At 45.7% G+C, this 18,939-nt stretch overlaps 2 protein-coding genes across 5 annotated transcripts in view; one reads left to right on the top strand and one right to left on the bottom strand.

The window, feature by feature from the left end:
* LOC141958973 (sodium- and chloride-dependent GABA transporter 1-like) overlaps positions 1 to 2,704 on the top strand; it is a 53,084-nt gene extending 50,380 nt beyond the window's left edge. Inside the window, exon 15 of the mRNA XM_074902115.1 lies at positions 2,573 to 2,704. Coding sequence (XP_074758216.1) covers positions 2,573 to 2,659 — 87 coding nt within the window. The 3' untranslated portion in view covers positions 2,660 to 2,704. The remainder of the gene's footprint in view (positions 1 to 2,572) is intronic.
* IQSEC3 (IQ motif and Sec7 domain ArfGEF 3) overlaps positions 1 to 18,939 on the bottom strand; it is a 107,019-nt gene that overhangs the window by 5,631 nt on the left and 82,449 nt on the right. For 2 of the 4 annotated variants that reach the window (XM_074902111.1, XM_074902110.1), the window contains exons 6-14: positions 11,003 to 11,125; positions 10,178 to 10,344; positions 7,966 to 8,105; positions 6,983 to 7,108; positions 5,744 to 5,843; positions 3,525 to 3,686; positions 2,639 to 2,731; positions 1,947 to 1,990; positions 1,784 to 1,863 (exon numbers count right to left, since the gene is read on the bottom strand). In XM_074902111.1, coding sequence (XP_074758212.1) covers positions 1,789 to 1,863; positions 1,947 to 1,990; positions 2,639 to 2,731; positions 3,525 to 3,686; positions 5,744 to 5,843; positions 6,983 to 7,108; positions 7,966 to 8,105; positions 10,178 to 10,344; positions 11,003 to 11,125 — 1,030 coding nt within the window. In that variant the 3' untranslated portion in view covers positions 1,784 to 1,788. The remainder of the gene's footprint in view (positions 1 to 1,783; positions 1,864 to 1,946; positions 1,991 to 2,638; positions 2,732 to 3,524; positions 3,687 to 5,743; positions 5,844 to 6,982; positions 7,109 to 7,965; positions 8,106 to 10,177; positions 10,345 to 11,002; positions 11,126 to 18,939) is intronic. The other 2 variants (XM_074902108.1, XM_074902112.1) reach the window with 1 other exon arrangement.

Raw genomic sequence — 18,939 nt, 5'->3', positions numbered from 1 at the left:
AATCAACTCTAGGAGTGGAGGCGTCCGTAAATTCTCATGGTAATGAACAGACCTCAGAGGTCATTCCTGTGTCCCCACAAGCAAAAAGGAGAGGGGAACCAGACAGCAAGGTTTCAGATAATCGAGGTTGTACGTTTCAGCAAAATGATGGTAGTTGAATCTGAGATAGAGAGAGGCAGAGAGACTCGAGCCTTTCCCAGCTCCCTGCCTTTCTGAGTAGGAAGGTACACCACATGACTGGCTAATCTGTTTACATAGGTAAAAGCAGAAATCTGACATACTCTAGCAAAAGGCAGCTCCCTTTGATCCATTTGATGGTTTGTCAGTGAAAGGAAATGATTTTCAAAAAAAGAAGAAAAAAAAAATAATGTCCATCTAGCTCATACAATGATAAAAGAAATTCATGATGAAATGGCAGCAGATTAGATAATCTCAAAGGAATGGAAATGCTCCTCTGCTGGCAGAGTATTACTTGGGCAGCTGAAAGGGGGAAGGGAAGCAGGAAGTCGTGAGGGTCCCCACAGAGAGATGCTGATAATGGAGTCAAATAAGGGAGCTCACTGAGTCCAGTTTGAAAAAGAGGAGCTGGACTGGACTGGAGGTCCCTAGGTGGAGAAGCACAGCAGGAAAATGGTGCTTCCTGAATGGTGGATGAAGTTATAGTTCCTCCTGGCAAGGACATGGACTGATGGGAGACCCCAAACCAGAGCAAAATTACCAGCTCAAAACAGAATGTCAGTCAAGTGACAAACCCTGGGTAGGAAACAAGTGCTTGGAGGTTGGCACTTCCAGCTAAGCAGGGGTATAGATGGGCAGATGGGACAATGGGGGTGCCCTGATGGTCTGGCATGTTGCACAGCAGCACCAGACAATTGGGAAGGAGAAGCTGTGGAGTGGCCAAGCTTCCCACCATGCTGGAATAAGGATGAGCTGTCTGTCCCTACTCAAGCACGGAGGTTGCTCAGACTCACTGCACAGCAGAATGTAATATTGTGTCAATATTTATTCAGGCAGTGGAACATCTCATATGAAAAACTGGTTGCTGGGCCGTGAAGTGCTAATGACATTAGGATACATGGAAGCTATTCTTCACAAGTAAACACTCCTCCCAACAGGAATAGGAAACTGGCTGGGAGAGGCACCTTCCCCAGGAAGGGGGTGTCTGCAGGGAAATAGGGTGCTCTTCAGGGAAAAGAAGTAGCACGTACTCCCCACAGAGAAGCTAAACTCTTTGAGTAAATATGCTATGACAAGAGGGGAAAGAACTACCCTGGAAAAGGACAAATTCAGGACAATGAAGCTATTCCAGACAGGGAGAGAGTAGGAAGTAGTAGATAAGATTTTCAGCGTGAAGATTGCATTTTCCTGTTTCCTCACGGGCAGTGGGAGTATGGGTGTCTGTGAAGAAACAGGCAACCCACTGGATTCTAGACATTCCTGCAAAGATAGATGTACACAGGACAGCCAAGCTCCCTACCTAGGAAGGTGAAGCTCTAGGGAAAGTCTCTGGTATACAAAGGCCATGCTTAATCCCCTTCAAGGGGGGATGGAGAGACAGAGCTGAAGAGATTGTGCAGGAAAGCTGGGCTGCAGGGAATTTGCATGTAATGCTGCATGGAGTTAGCATGTCAGGGAAGTATTTAGTGGGGTTCTTGGTCTCCCCATAAGCAGTGGCGTGGGTTAGTCTACAGCGTTTGGGAGCTTGGTCCATGAGGGATGTTACAGTTATAAAAACGGACTGAAAATGCTTTGAAGTTTAGTTTGGATTTGAAAGTTGTATTACCCGTCCTAGCAGTAACTTTTAATTGTATCTCTGGAAATTGGTAAAATTGTCAGTCTGGCTGGGGAGGCATTGATTAAAACCTGAGAAAAGAAACAATAGAGAATGTGAGAAGAGCTGAAGTGAGAGAGAATTACTTACCTCAGCTGCTCTGCACTCTACTTACCTCCACTGTGCTGTCCGAGACCTTCTCCCCCAAATCCTTCTTGCCTTTGAAATAAAACAAAATATCTTACTCATGAGGTCTGTACCTCTAGTCAAAAGCCAGCCCTCCTACTGTGGACTGGAAAGCTAAAGGGAGAGGTGCAGAGCCAAACAAGATTCTTGACTGCAAAACCAAATCCAAACCCCTTGCAACCTGATAGCTGCTTAGTGGGGTAGGAGGAGGCCCCTTTGGGATCCTATCCTATCTGCACTTGATTTTTGCTGGCATACAAGCCAAGTCATGAATGGATACAAAGCCTTTGATACGCAGCGGCTGGTTCAAAGTGTTCATGAAGAGACTGGAGGAAGTTAATAGTGTTCATGAAGAGACTGGAGGAAGTTAATAGTGCAGTTACTGTGTTGCATCAGTTCAGGGAAGAAAAAGTGGGCCAGGTTCTCCAGCAGCTATGTATGCTCCATCAGTAATGTCTCTTTGCTAGATGTTACAGCTACGAACTGGATAATAAGACTTCAATGTCTTTTCTAGGGTATTTGAAGAATGTGTATGTTCCCATATTGTCACTATTTGGTCAAGGCTAAAGGATACAAAATGGAACATGAACACTTTTTTTGTGGTTATTCTCACAGGAATCAATGAGAACACATTTGCAAAGGCAGCACTGCTTGACCAAGAGAAGCTGGGTTTCCTCTTACCTGTTGGAGAGCCTTGCTTAGACTGCAATTCCATCTGAGCTCCATTGGTCCTTAATGAGAGAGTCTTTGCCCCTTGCTGTTTCTCCAGCTCCCCTGCAAGACAGACATACAGAAGAGAATGAGGAGAGAAGGGTGGAGGGAAGGACACCAGCATAATGAAGGAGCAATATGGGAAGGCAGCAAGAACAATTAATGCAAGAAGATGACAAGAGAGTGCCAAGAAGGGAGGGACAGAGGAACAGCCAATAAAAAGACAGAAACTGGAGAGAACTTGACATGTGGAGGAACTTAACTATCTCCACAAGACCTTCTAGATATGACCTGCATTTATACAGAATAGCTTATTGCTGCAGAGGAGGGGACCACTGATGCTGAGCTACTCTGGCTCATCAATTTATATATGGGAAAGCCATCAAAGGCTACACGGACATCTAATCTGTGTCAGACAGGCCACAGAGGGACACAGTACAGACTGCTTGCTCCCTAGACATTCCTGGAGTGAAGGACAACTCTGCTAAGGCTACCAGACCTGTCTTATACTTCCCAGCTATCTATACATCATATTTGCATAGTCAAAGGAGTATGAGATGGTGAAGAGTGTTCTGGATCTGGCAGTCTAAGCTTCGCTGTTCCAGGTCACTGTATCATATACTCTGTTTCATAAGCATCATAAGTAAAGTTCATCCATTTCTCCTGCTGGTGGGTGGTCACAGAGCCTGACTGCTTTTTCACCCCATTGGTGAACACAAGAACAATCCTGTGCAGACTTGTACTACTCATCCTCTTTCCCCCTGTTCCTGAAGAATCCATTTCCTTTACCCTTTCGTCCTTGTAGACACATGCAGTGTGATGGCATTACAGTGTGAATTGTATTAGAGGGCCTTACATTCAATTCGTATCTGTTCCAGCTCTGTAACTTCTGCTATTGACTCTTTCAGATCTTCCACAAACTTCTGCATTTCCTCAGCACCCAGAGCACAGAAGTGTAGTACCTGTTTCTTCTCTGAGCCTGAAACTGGAGTCACCAGTGTGATGCCATGGGGGTAATCTGTAAAGAAGATGTGTCAACAAAATAAAGAGGCATTAGGCATTTGTACTGGAGTAGCTGGCTGCTTTGGCACTTCTGAAGGACAGAGTTTCCAACATGAGTTCAAAGGAATGGCACACCTAGAGTTTGTCATGCTGCAAACTTTGGGAACCAAACATTGCGGCCCTCCAAGGAAACAGAATGACCAAGCTGCAGCAGCAAGGCAACTGCCACTACTGCAGCACTGCCAAAACCAGAAAATTCTAGCTCTTAGTTACACTTAGTGCAACACTGGCTCTGGGAAACTAAGCACAGAGGTAGGACTGTAAGGCACTTCTGAATCTGTGGAGGAGGAGTAAACAGTATATATGAGTCCAACCACACTTTTTCTCCTGTGGGAGATGCAACAGGAGAGGTTGGCTCCTGGAGTCAAAGCCAGAACAGTCATTAACATCCACAGTGGTAGGACTTCTCCTCAGTCTCTACTTCCATCAGCAGAGAAGATGACAGAGCTTTTAGCACAGCTCATTGTGCTGTGCAGAGAGAATTGTAAAGAGGAAGATGTGGGTTTGCAGGTCTCAGCTTAGTACACCCCAACAGGCAAAACACACAGCAATGTAAACAAAAAGACATGTCCAGAGAGTGAAAATATCACAACAAAAGGTCTTGTTTTTAAAGATCAGGTTGGGTGCAAGGTGGTGGCTGGAGATTAAGCCAACAGAAGCAGGGGAACAAGAGTGTGCAGAGAACTTGCTACACTTGTGATTGGACCTCCTCTACCTTTTGCTCAATGGCCAGTGGTTTCAGCCCCTTTTCTCCTTCCCTCTCACCTTTCTCTACATTTAATTTCTCTCTTCCTCAGTCTTGCTTTCTCTTCTCCTCCACTGTTCCTGAATCTGCCTGCCTTTCTCACCCTCTTCTTTTATCAATCTTTATCAAACAATTCAAAGGAATAACATGCTGTTTGCTGCCAGCCCTCAGCTCCCCCTGTTTGTGTCTCAGGCACCTTTTCCCACCCTGTGTCTGTCTCATCTGTTCAGATCACAAGCTCTTTAGGACATCTGCTTTTCCATCTCTGCAGGAGATATGGATGCCTTTTCCAGAAGATCCTTGGGAACTCCTAGGATAGTCACAATACTCCTGAAAGCTGATTCCAGCCTCCTGGGGATGCTGTTATGAATTACTCTTTTGTACATACAGGGGTGTGAAAGCCTCTGCATGCTGCAGAGTGGGGTGTTGAGGAGTAACTCATGCTGCCAATAGGGTAGAGAGTTGTAAAAAACTTAGTATAGCCAGTGTGCTGCTATCATCTTCCCTTCTTGCAGCATGTTCTGCAGGTGCTCACAAAAACCCCAGTGGGCATCAGCCATGCTTGCCTGGGTCTGCTGTGCAGCCCCTCTGCCTGTGCCAGCAGGAAGCCTGCCTGTTTCTGGAACTCCTCCACCACACAACCAGCCTCAATCATGACACATCATGGCTCTATTCCCAGACCATCAAGGTCAGGCTGACTAGGGCTGGCCTCTCGCCATGCTTTGGTGGGTGCTGTTCCAAGGGCTCTGCTTCTGTCTCGGGAAGCTTTCAGCACAGCACAGTATGGCACAGGGCAGGGAGGCAGCAACAGCACCTGAGCCTTTATCAGTGTCAAAGGAAGAGGTGGGAGTTGTGACTTGGGGCATGAGGGGAGAGGGGCTAAAGCTGGCAGCAGCAGTTTTATCAACATGGTTCTTCACCTACAGTTGGCTCCTGAGAGCTTCCCTCATTCCTCCCCACCATCCTCCATGGTGGCAAGGAGATTCGAGTGATGTCCTTGCCACCATGACAAGCCAGATCCAATGAGCTTAAGTTCAGCTCTTCTGCAGGTGCTCAGACACAGCGAGAGGTACTAGGAACCTCTTCTCATCACACTGTACCTGCACAGGGATCTCCTCAGCACCAAGCCTCAATTTTCTCCCCTCCACTTTTAACCCTGATGGTACCTCTCTTCTGATGCAATTTCACACTGGGTGGCACAGCTCCCCTCCCTCCTTCTCCTTTTCCCTGCCAAACCCCTTCAGGCAACCAAGGAGCAATGGACTTACATTCATTCTCAAAGAGATGGAACTGCATCCCTAGAAGGCCAACCGACTTGCAAAATGTGTATGTGGAGGAGCTTTTCTTCTTGGGGCAAAGCTTGAGGATCTGTTGGAGGGAGAGAGGCATCATTGGGCAGGGGTACTGGGCAACAGTGAGGCAAGAACAATGCAAACTGCTCAAGGCAAAAAAGCTTTTTGCAAGCTCTGTTAATTGTACATGGGAGTAAAACTTGGTGACTGACAGGTTCTTTGCCCAGAAAGCTGCCTGCCATGCTGCACTTGTAACAACTTCTGAAATTCTGTACACATAGCCCTGGGGCCTACTCAGATCTCTGTATCCCAGGGGTGCTGGATTTTTGATGCCCACATTTCTGACTTTGCAAGAGCAATTCTCTTCACCAAGGGCCAGATCAAAAGGCAAGGGAAGTCTGTCAGAAATACCTTAGACCTGGAAAAAAGAGTATATGTGAATGTTGCACTGCCCTTGCTCCCCCAGCACTAGTTCTTATGGATCTGATTTATACTATGGAGTAGAGGGATAGCAAGGAGCAGACCCTCTCCCCAGCTTCACAACTGTACAAATGGGTGTAGAGGAATAGGTGTGGAAAGCTTCTTGTTCTCAGCTCCTACAAAAGGGTTTGGTTTTAGCCTTATATTTGTAACATTCAGTTTCATTTTGCCATTAAATTCAGCAGAGTTTTCATCTTTTTTGTCCTCCCAGTGTCAGTGTACCTCTGCCTTCCCTTGTACCTGTCTGAACTCAGCTGCAAGGTTTCTGGAGCAGGACACTTTTAAAGTACTATACACATCTGGGGCTCCAGTAATATCTACTCTCATACAGTCTTTGCAATGTTAGAAGGCAGTGGTTTTAAAGTGTCTGGCAGGAAGGATTTAAAGTACCTGGGAGGGCTCTGTCTACTACAGTACAAACAGACAAAGAAGTGAACGTCCCTTTCATGAAACGAACCTGCCTGCTGGCAAAGGCATGAGAGAGAGCAATGACATTGCTTGGATGGCTGTAGGATGTGACAGTTTGTTTTTTCAAGGGTTAGAGGAGTTTTAAATTTGGTAGGTTTTTAACAGTGATGGATCCAGAGCTGTGTCTTGTAATGTTGATGGACCAGGAGATAGTCTGTACTTAGGACAGGGGGTGAATGGATGTTGTGGACAGGTTTTAGATTTTTTTTAATAGAAATCGGGGCCAAGTTTTATTACTGCAATGCCTAATTGCCAGAGCACACTCACCACCAGCAGGTCATTGAAGAGAAAAACTTCCCTCTGGTGAGCTGCCTGCTTCTGCACTTTGTTCACATCAGTCACTTCATATAAGCGGCTGCAGCAGACCAGCCGTCGATGGGGCACAGACAGAACCTGCAGAACATCCACAAGAGCATCCAAAGGCTGAGGGAGGTGCCACTGTGGGTCTTCCCCATCCTCCCCATCCTCAGCCTACACAACTCTGCCCATTGACAGTAGCATAAGCCAATTCTGTCCATGCTGCCCACTTAAATTGTCTCCTCCCCATCACTCCTCCAGCTGGTGCAATAGCAGAGAGCGCTATGCTTTTGTGATTTGGATAAATCAGAGGAGTGAGACAGGCTATAGGAAACCTTCTTGCTCACACTTCCCATCTTCATATACCTCTGGCTTCCAATCACTGGGTGACTGCTCATCTTCTCTCACCACACTGAACATCTGCAGGTTTCCTGGGCTTTGAGAAATTATTCTGCTCATTTTGGGTAAACAGTATGTATGTTTTTGCATAACAGATCACTTACTGCTGAAGAAGCTGTCTCTGCATTTGGGAGTCTCTTAACCCCAGCAGTCCTTAGGGAACTCATTAGAGACAGATGGGTGAAATTGTTTTCTACCACTTTGCCTTCCACTTCCTACACCCTCACAAGGCCTGAAAGTTTGAAGCACTGCAGAGCTATCACTGAAGCATTGGCAGGCAGGACCTGCATTGGCAGGCAGGACCTGCAATGAGATTCTTGGGCAAGCAATTACCACACCAGATACTGTAAACTCTGGCCAAGGAGATTCGCCCAAAATTAGAAAAGAATGAGATAGCAAGGAAAAAAGTATTTGGAGAAAAAGGAGTGAGTTCACCAAAATCAAGTAAAGTATCACAGGAGTAGGGGCACAGAGGAAAAAGGCAGAAAAGAGGTCAGTGGGTGAGGTGGGGGTGAGAGGGGTGAGTGGGTGCCAGTGGGGTTATGGCTGCTCACCGTTTTCATTCCAACTATGGACTTCTCCACTTTGGTGACATAAGTCACATGGTCCTCATTGGATTTTAGCTCTTTCTGTTGGATTCTCTCATAGATCCCCACCACCAGCTCCCGTGGGATGTCAGCACCGTCGTCCACCCCTGCCAAATACAGAAAATGTTGGGCAGACTAGGCGGGGAGAAAAGGAAAGGAAAGAACTGGTGGTCCCTGATAGGCAGCTACTGCCTCTGCACTGTGCAGTGCTGGGAAGGCTGAAGGGAAAGAGCCATACTTTGCTTTAGGTTGTTCTCTTTCTTGCTCTAAGACACCTAATGCACCAGCAGGAGAGATTGACATCTCTAAGGCCAATGCAGAAGATTTCATTATTCCATTGCTCTGCAGTGTGGCTCCTTTCCATGTGTTCCCTAAGGTTTTATAGCCACAATTGCACATTCATATATCTTGGGCCACTCAGCAGCAACCCCTGCATTGATTTCATATCATCAGAAGTGCTAGATGTGGAGGAGATCTGTGATGGGATTCAGCTGCTTCTCCAGCCAGTGTGAGCATCAGGAAGAGCAAGTGTCAGCTCTCCTGTTTGCTTGGTGGTGTTTTCCTTCTGTGATGTCTCCTAGGAGTAATACTTTCCTGTTACTCTGTGATATCTCTGTCTTGGCCCTGTCCCTTTCCTCTTTTACATCTCCTTAGATAACTCTCCAAATTTTGCTATCTGACCCTTGCAGAGCCTGGCAGAAAAGTTTTCTTTCACCCTTCCCTGAGCCAAACACCACAAATTAAACTGCCAGTCTTTCCTCTGAACTGAATTCCTTCAGTCATTTCATATTGATTTTCTCTGCTTTCCCTCCAGCTCCTTGGTCTGAGATGTACTACCCTGACTGATGCAGGTGAGAAACTGCTGAAGAATGGAGAGGCATTGTCATCTCCTGGCTCCCTCATCCATGTCCTGGCAAATGTAGCCTGAATACTCTGTCTTTTTTCAAACACAGGCTGGTGAAGCTACTGACCTGGGCATTGGCCTGCAGGTGAGTCTGGAAAGAACTGTCTCCCCTTGTCTGTAATGAGATGACATTTACTCGCTTTAGTGAGTTGTGGTGTGTGACACGCTGGAGGTGAGTGATCTTCATGTTGGCTGAATTCATTGTGAATTGGCAAATTTTCAAGCAGCTTTAAGTGTAAGTTAACATAAAACCCCCTTTTGAGTTAGTACTATTAGCTGTAATACCAAAAGGGATGATGGCAGGTATCAGCCCCATTCAGTATCTCAGGAAATAACTTGAAAGAGGGCCTCAGCATCACATTATACCGGTCTGAAGTGGATGACAAATTGGGGAAGGTGTGGGAGGCTGAGACGACACTTTCTGAACAACAGTCATGACAAAGAAACAAGTCAAAGGAACCCACAGAAGTTCAAAATCTAGACAGGGATTTACACTGGAAAAACTTTGAGGGAGCTTCATCTGAATTGCAGATGTGCAGTAAGAGACACTTGGAAGATGGCTGACCTAGGATGACTTGGGAGTGAACATGGCTGTGAAATTAGACAAGAATTTGTCTAGACATGATGTCAAAAAGGCCAAACAATACTAAGCTGCATTAGCAGATCTGAAAATAAGGAGGAGGTAGTGGCTCTATGTATGAGTATGTTGTCACCACATCTGAAAAAGTGCTTTTAGCAACTTATTACTAAGATGGGAAGGACTGACCTTGAAAAACAGCAGAAAATTGAATTGGGGAACTGATGTATCAGAAATTGTGAAGACGTAATGTATGCGTGAACTCTGTCACGCCTACAGTTACTATAAGTAATTGCAAGCAATTAAGAATGAAAAGATTTAGCCTGAATAGAAAGAAAATGTGTTCATATATTCAGAGTAGCAAGGAGGGGAAGGGCTTGTTTAGCACGATCCAGCAGGGTCTAAGAAGGATGGAGCTGAACAATAGGAAAATGTAATAACAATGGGCTGCTTTCAAGCAGTAAGGTCTATTAAAAGATGAAACCATCTCTCAAGGAAAATGGTTGGTTTCTGAGAAGGCTGGACAGCTTTCTGCAGAAGACAAATCTTAGATCTTCCCCCTACCCAGCATCCTATAAGACATCTCAAAGGGCCCTCCATGTCTGGTTCACAGGGAGCAGCAGCAGACCTGGAGAACTTTCACCTAGGCAGAATTTAGAGCAGCAAGATGGAAAAAAAAATCAAAGCAGAACCCTCACCTCTCAGATTGCGAATGAAGTCCTCCAGCATCATCTTCCTGTCAGGCTTGATGTTGGGGCTGTACATGTCCGTGTTGAGAAGGATGATTGCAAAGGCCAAGATGAAGATGGTGTCCGGGTTGTGAAACTGCTGGACCACATCTGGGTTACACATGCAGTACCTCTGGCTGCAGCAGGAGGGATGCACACACTTAACATGGAACATGGGGGTCCTCTGCTCAAGGCTGGCAATGGCTTCATCACAAGTGGATCAAATTCCTCTTTTCACTCCACCTCTCACACAAATAGGAAGGAACTGACTACTCTCTGAAGGCAGATTTACCTACCACTGGCTGAAGTAGGCCACTGAAACTTCAGCCTTCTTGTCCTCAGGAACCAAAAGAGCAAGTGACACTAGAGACATTACTCAGGCTGGTGTCACTATGTAAGGGTGATATAGGAGGTATCTACTCCAGTCTGCCTTGCTAAGGGGAAAGCACTCCTCTGGCTGCACCAAGGGAGCAACGCAGCACCCCTGCAAGCCCCAGTGCTGCTCTTCCAGTGAGCCACCAATGAACAGGCAGTCCCGTGCTGTCAGACGTGTCAGTGCTGGCCTCACTCTGGCTCTTTGTGCCCTTCATGCCACCGAACATCTGACAAGGATATGGATCTGCCACAGCAGTGGCACAGAGGACTCCGTGCTTCAGAAGCCTCTCCATAATCACCTTTTGGAAGGGAGGTCCCCGGCCATTCATTCCATGGCTGCTGCATGTTTTCTGCCTTGGGCATGTTCTCTGCTTCCACCTGGTTGTAGCAGTGGGGCTGTAGGGCTCATCATTCTCTTACCTGAAAGCCTCAATTAGCCGCTCCACCTTCTGTGCCTCCCCCTGCACGCGAATGTGGGCCTGGAATTTCCGCAGGGCTTCGTCCAGCTCCATGCCTGAGAAGTCCATCTCGTCCACCACGCAGCTGTGGGAGGGAGACACAGCCTTCATCAGCACCTCTCCCTGCAGAGGACACCAGGCAGGCTCCTTCATTGTGGCGCCAAGGCTCAGTTCCCAAAGGAAATACCATGGGAAAGGCCCTGAGACATCACTACAGCTGCCCAGATCATACTTAAAATGGCCAGTAATTTCAGACAAGTGATGCCTGAATTCTACAGCAGGTGAGCAGTTCTTGTGCCTAACCATATATATATATATGTGTATATATACCATGATCTATCTATATCATATTACATATATACATATACAGAGAAAGTATATATATGTATTGATATTTATCTGTATCTGCATAGACACAGATATCTAGACATCTATATTGTCATAGATATTTAGACACCTATACCAATACCAATATCAATACAGATATAGATCCATCTGTTTCTGCCTTTCTATCATCTAGTAGTCCTTCACACATTGTTCATTCCTCCCTCCCTCTCAGCACATGCACTTGTTCACTACCCACTTACACATCCTTCTCTTTTCTCTGTTCACTGGGATGTTTCTGCACTTGTCCTCGCCTCACCTTCCATTCTGTGCATGCAGTACACATCCCCCATTTGCAACCTGTACCTTCTACACCACTCTTCACTCCCATTCAACCACTGTGGCAACAACATTCATTATGTCTTTAAAGAGCAGAGCCAGCTCAGAGAAAATAGGAAATGGAAGCTGTTGTACAGAAATAACATTTCAACATCAGCTGGCTTGTAACATCAAGGCTGGGTAAAACTCTGCCCATGTAGTCAAACACCGCGAGTCCCCAACAACTCATTCTGTCCAAACCCCTATTCGTTTTATAAATTCTACACATTCCACACAACCTTTTCCATTTCCACCATATTTCAGTGCCATGCATACCTGTTACCTGCTGGAAATCCTTCACCTCACATATCTGACATCACTTTTCCTTTCACAGCGATGCATTCCACACTGGTAATTCACAGCCAATTTAGATACCCAAAGAAGGGGATGCCACCTCTCTTGTTTCCCACTAAGGCATTCTCAGCTTATAAAAAGTCCTATTGTTAGTCTCCAAATCCTACTACTACAGTTCTTTCTGTCTGTATTAGTCAAATAATCTAGTTCTTATTCTTACTGTATGATATTTTTGTCATTTGTAATGACACCACCTTCCCCATGTAGCTTCAGCACATTCATTAGCATATTCCTACCTTTTGTGTCCAAGTCATTACTGCAAGCATTAATCAAAAGACTAGACCCAGAAAACTCTCCCAACTTCCCATTTCAGCAGAGTATGTAGACACTAATGTCTGCATCAGTCATTTCTCTCCTCTATTGATGATTTCTCTGCTAATTTCTTTCTCTTCCACTCTCAGCTAACAATTTCTCATGTCAAATGCTTTGCTAAAGTCTAGAATTACCTTCTGCATGTCCCTTGTCTAGAAAACTAGTTATTTTAACAAAGAAAGATGTTGAATTAATCTACTCTCCACTGGCTTTGGTATGTACCATTTACCTTCCTGTCTGCCATTATTCTTTCCCATAAATAAATTATCAAAGCTGACATTCTATCTGACAGATCAAGAAATTCACAGGTGCCAAAATCACATTTTCTTTAAGCCTTCCTTAAATACAAAGTTACTAATTTGGTAATCGTCAGTCATATGACACCACCTGACATTACAAGTGTATTAAAAATTAAAGGACTTCGTATTTTCTGCTTCTGTATAACTTGGATGCAAATTTTACACACACACACACACACACACACACCCTTTATTTCATCCTCTGTATTGTGTTTGGTTTGCTTTCTCATGTTGTAAAGGATAAATTCACCCTAAATTTAAGGTTAGGAAGAAATTTTCCTCAAGACAGGTTGTCTGGGACTGTATGAGGAGTGGTACAGGGAAAATAGAAAGGGAGGGGATTAGCTCTCTTCTGGATCCTTCCACTTCCTAGGATTATCTGGAAATTTTAGCAAACAAACCTTTGCTAATAAAGGGATGTGCTGTCATCAGTTTCTTCTTCCTTTTATGATAAAGTGGAGATATGTCTGTTGGTCTTTTCTATAGTGCAGCAGTTTGCTGTAGGCTGTTGGGAAGCGTTTTGTGAGCTAGGCTGCTGAATGCCACGTGCAGTCTTGCTAGAATAAAAATCTGTTTCATGATGTCTCAAATGGGTGAGGGACGGGGTTCAAATGCTCAGAGATGTCTCTCATTCTCCCATTCCCTTAGTGATTCAAGGGTCGAGATATCATTGCTTAATTGGAGTGACACCCACAGAATAACTTACCAAGATCTCTGGCTGAACATAGAGTGTTCAGTATCTTCTAAGGTTGGAGTTTCACAACCTCAGCTAGGAAACATACGATCTTTCCCTGCACAAACTCCATATAATCAAAATGTAGGAACAACTGGTGAGGAACAAGGGCAGAGAATCAGGGGGTCTGCTCTCAAAGGAAATCTTACATGAAATCTTTTTTTCCCTCTCCAAGAGGTAGACTGCAGAAACACTCACAAATGGTTTCTGGCAACAGCAAAACCTTCCTCCACTGACTCTTTCCTTTGTTATTTTCATTTTTCTCATACTTATACTCACATGTCCCTTGGGTTAACATCAAGGCATTCTGCTTCTTGGCATTTATCTTTGATAGTAAGAAAAGTTCTTCTCTGGTTAGTCGTTATTGTGTTCACAGCTGCAACCACCTCTGCAGTTGGACTTCTGTTATTATTTTTTAATCCTTTTCAATGTGTGATGTTTCTCAGCACTGACCCCAACGATTTTACTGTTATTGTCTACCTCCAGACATGTGAAAGCAGAGTCCTTGCACACACCAGTGAGACCTGCTGAGGTCACCCTAGTAACCCCAATCCACTAGCATTAAATCATGTATCTTTTGCTCCCTCCCTCATTGATCAATCCCTCCCCTGCTACCCAGGCTGCTCTAAGACGTCCTCCCCTTTGTGCACAAATCTCAGAATAATAAAGTCGATGCCTTTGATACAGAAAGCATCAAGCCTTTATTAGAACAAGGTAGATGTTTATAGCTGTTTTCAAACTCAAACAGGCATTGCTACATGAGTTATGCTCAGCTTCTCCTTTGAGCATTTATTTTATGGACTGACAGATGCAGGTTTACTTTGTAAATTCTAAGATGATCTCCTGGGAGCCCCTTCCATTTGTGTCTCAGCCCAAATAAGGGTGCCCCCTCCCATCCCGCTTCCTGAGAAAAGTTGATCAGGCAGAAAAGACAGGTTAGGAAGAAAGTTTGACTCAAGCAAAGTCAGCCTGAGCTTGCATTTGAGTTATCTGACAAAGCCTGTGCCAAAGGCCTGAAGAATAGCTCCTAGAGGAGTCATCGGGTATGCTGCTACTTTCTGTTGCTAGACAGACAGAAAGAATGGTGGATCATAGTTGTCTGATATTTTTTGTGAGCAAATTTGACACATTCAAAGAGCCAAAGAACCTTGTGCCATGTGGTTGTCATGTTCCTGCTCCTCTTCTAGGTGGCTACAATTTTTTCTGCCTTGCCTGACCTCCTGTACAGACTTCCGTTAACTTTCTGAATGAACTGTGGTGCCTATGTCAGAGCTCCCCTGAAATGTGATGCAACTTTTCTTTGCAAAACCAGAAAAAGGGTTTTTTTTCTTTCCAAGGTAGAGATCCTGGAAGCTGACATAGGATATCTTGGCAAGTATACTGCAAAGAGCACATTGATCTTGTCAGCCTCCGGAATTGCAATGTAAAAGGCAGTGTAGCCACACGCATGAGGTGCATGTCTCTCCCCAGAACTGGATTTGACAAAGAGACAAAGGTTGAGCTGAGAGCTGATGGCTCTCTGCATCCAAGGAATAAACTAGCAGCTTATGTACATGTGCCAAAACCAGTGCCGAGTTCATTTTCCCACAAACAGCAAAACGCCTGTGAGATGCCTATTCCAGGACCACCAGGAGGCCTGAAGGATAATGAAGCAGGGGCAGAGTAATCACCTTATAAAACCTTCTCCCGTTTCAATTCCTTCCTCCCCATGGACTTGCAACAAGCCACGTGAACTGACCTCTCGTGAACTGACCTCACAGTGAATCTAGAGACGCATTTAGCCCAGTACCCCACAGGGATAGGACTTTGGATATTTGGATCATGTTGCTGAAGTGAGCAGGAAAAGTGCTAACACCCTGCCTCATAAATAAGGTGGTTTGAGTGCTCTTGTACCCCATGTATACATGGGGAGCTTGGTCTGTACTGAGGCACTTGGCAGACAAGCACCTTACAACTGCAGAGAATTGCACACCAGGTGCAAAGGGTGGGCTCCTAGTTGGATCATTTTGCTCAGCTATTACCTCTGTGGTGGTCACACTGCCTCCTAGGCTGCAGGGAATAGATCCCCCCAAAAGGCGGTGGACAGTGGCATCAGTGCTGTGAGGATTCAGCGCAGGGCTAAGCATGGCAAAAAAGCCTTGTGGCGAAAGGGTTCAGTGGAGGCAGGAAGCAGTTGTATTGTGTGGGGCTGAGATCTGCTCACTCAAGCATAATGACCTATTTTCCAGCTTTTCTGCTCAGGTGACAATGCAGCAGGAGCTGGGCTGCAACTAAAAACATCTGTAATGAACCTGCAGCCCATTCTCAGGGAGGGAGCAAGGGGGAAGGCATCCAGGTAGAAAGTTTAAAACCACAAGGTACGAAGAAATTAATAAAAACCATCCCTCTTCTCAGCTTCTCTAACCCTACAAGCTTTCTGAAGATGAACCAGGCTTAGCGTGGACTGCAGAGGAAAAGATCAGCTCCCTGGGAGAAGGCTGGCCTGTACGTGTTAACTGAGGCTTACAGAAAGAAGAGGTGAGCAGGACTCACTGATTCCTTGCACCACGGGGCACGGGCGTGTGTCCCAGTCCTGACCTCCATGCCTTGCTTGTGTGAGGGTAGTCTCCACAATGGAGACCATGGCCCACACAAGCCTTCCCTTCCTGGGGCTTGCTGCACTATTCGTATTGCCTGTTTTTTTCTGGGGCTAAGCCACACATACTTACCCTCCCAGGGTTATTGGTAGCTCACATGGCTACTCACTTGAGCATCCACTCCTTCCTAAGCAAGAAATTGCCTAGCATACCATGCCTTGCACCAGAGCTGTCTCACAAGGTGGAGAGTTGTTCCCACTCCAGGCACATTAGCAATGCATGGCAGGCTTCTGCCCAGGCTTCATCTTTCCTTCCAAGGGACAGTGGGAACCCTTGACTCCCAAGGGACAAGGGAAACCACAGTTTCCCTGGGCACCTAGGCAGGTTCAAGCTGCACCTTCAGCCTTTGCAAGCCTGGCATGAGAAAGCTGCTCTTGTCCACAAGTTTGATCTATGCTACATCTCTGCTTGCATCAGGAGGTCAGAACTGCCCAACACGTTCTTCTCTCTGTCCTGTTTCCATCACATCATTACCTACTGCTCCACAGCACAAGCTGTGCTGCTCAAACTCTCCTGTAATGCAAGTCCCCTACAGATCCTCTTTAATGCCATCAGTGAGAAAGGGAAAGGCAGCTAGTTTGAGCTAAACTGTCAAGTTTCCTCTGCCATTCCAAGAGGAATCTAACACTTCTTTGAGAGAGAGAGCCAGCCTCTTTGCTGGGCTCCTTGCTCCTAAGAGCAGCTTTTCTCTCCCTGACTTCCCATGAGACTTCCCCTGACTTCCCATGAGAGAAAGAGAAGACAATACACACTTGATAGACAAGAGAGTGGCTCACCCCCAGGGAGAGCATGTCTAACAGCAGCTTACAGTCTAACAACAACCAGCCCCCGACTCAGCACAATGTCTCCTCTGCTTGAATCCCTACCCCTTTCTCCTATGACAGTAAATGCACCAGGACAGCCACTTCTGCACTTCCAAGCCCCACAACCTGAACTCAAGCCATCCAGCACCAGCAGCACAGCCGACTCCATTCATGCCATCACTTACATTATCTTGTTCATGAATGAACTATAAATGGAAGCAATTCCTGAGTCAGAAACAGGTGGAGGGGAACAATGAACTAAAGTGAAGGGAAGTATGAATGAAGGAGAACAAAAGCAACAAATAAACACAGAATGAAGAACGCACAAAAAGAAATACATCTCAGCACGCAATACCAAAAAAAGGAATGAAGAAAGGATGCAAGAATGATAAAATGTCTCATGTTAAATTTATGTGTTAATGACTTGTGTCTGACTTTTTCCGAGTAATAGAATGATTTTTCTGCAGTACTTGCCAAGTAGATTTGAATAAAAATAGATCAGGGATTTAATGGCCCAGGCTACCTCTCTACAGCTGTATTCCCTGGACCGGTCAACATTGAAACCCTGGGGTAAGTCTCCAATGACTTCTCCCAGCTGTCTGCAGGGCAGGTTGTGGAAGCAGATTCCCAGAGGAGGCTGGAACTTACTGTGGGATTCTGATCACAGTGAGTGGTTGTTACTGTGGGACGCTCAAAATTAGTTACAGATGGGACTTATCACCTGTAACATAAAATGCCTAAAAGCTAGACATCTGGCCTGAACTAGCACATTGAGAAAAACAACACTCTTGAGGGACCTGTGTCTCTCCATTGACTAAAGGAATTATTAAATTGATAGAAGACACTAAACTTGGTGGTGGCTAACAATAGGTGAGATAAATCCTACTTTAAAAGACTGAAACTTTTTCTGCAAGACAAAATGACATACTGTATCTCCCTAAACAGACAGGCCTGAGCAGTTTAGTGTTATCAAAGGATGTGTGCCAATTATAGTCACTGTTGAAAATCCCCTGCCGTCTCCCTTGTTCCTCTGGCTAGCACGTATAATTACTTGTGAGTTATCCAGACACCTTTTCTGGGTTCCAAGAAAATCAGTTAAAGGTTGAAAGATAGAGTAGGAAGATGGAAGGAAGTACATAATTTCAGGGCATTTAGGCACTGGGCATGCAGGTGTGGGAAGGCAAAATAGCATACTGAAGTGCTCAGGCCCCATACTATGCTTACCCTCAGTCACCCTCCTTCCCAGGTACATAAGAGGCTTTGCAACCAGCATGGCAGTTCTCTGGAGTTTTGAATTTACTAGGTGGGCAGTAAAGGGGGATCATCTTCACAGTGCCAAATGCCACCGTGCACTTCTGAGCTCTGTTGCCTGACTCCAGGAACAGGCAGTGGTTGGCTTGTTTGTCAGCCAGCACAGCTTCAATACCTATGGAAGCCAAGAAAAGTTTGCAGACTTATGGCTAGACTTATAGCTGACTCTGGAGTTTGTAACCTGGGCAGCTCTGCCCTGCCTCCAGATGCACAAGGGACACTGACACTTTCGTAGATGTTTTAAAAGCTGTCCTATTATTTATTCATGCAGCTGGGTTAATTCAACTTGGCTGCAATAGAAACAATGCTTACAATACACAATTCTAACACACGTTTTCACATTGAGCGAAAGCTAAACTAACACAGCAAGTGACATCAATAATTGAAATTGCTTTTGGGAGGGAGAGGATGGGCCAGGAAGGCTCCAGGGCCAGGTCTGGGATGTGAAAGAGTAGAGACATCTCCTCCTGCATACAGGCTTGCTCACTGCAGCTAGTCAGAGCCCGTCCAACAACTACTGCCTGCTCATGGCCACCCTGCCTGGGCATTTGAGCTTGCCAGGACTAGCAGTGCCTGTTATTCTGCCCACCTGAGCCATCAAAATGACTGTGGCATTGGGAAAATTGTGCAGAGCTACTGTAAGAGCTATCCTGTCTGCCACATGCCCTCCAGGGAATACCATGTACCCTAACACTGGCATGCTAGGTGTGGGTACATGTGGGGCCTGTGAGACAGCCCATGCAGAGTCT

This window comes from Athene noctua, chromosome 3 (genome assembly GCF_965140245.1).
Source record: "Athene noctua chromosome 3, bAthNoc1.hap1.1, whole genome shotgun sequence".
Taxonomy (NCBI): Eukaryota; Metazoa; Chordata; class Aves; order Strigiformes; family Strigidae; genus Athene; species Athene noctua.
The sequence above is the reverse complement of the archived record's forward strand: the minus strand, read 5'-3'. Positions and strand labels throughout refer to the sequence as shown.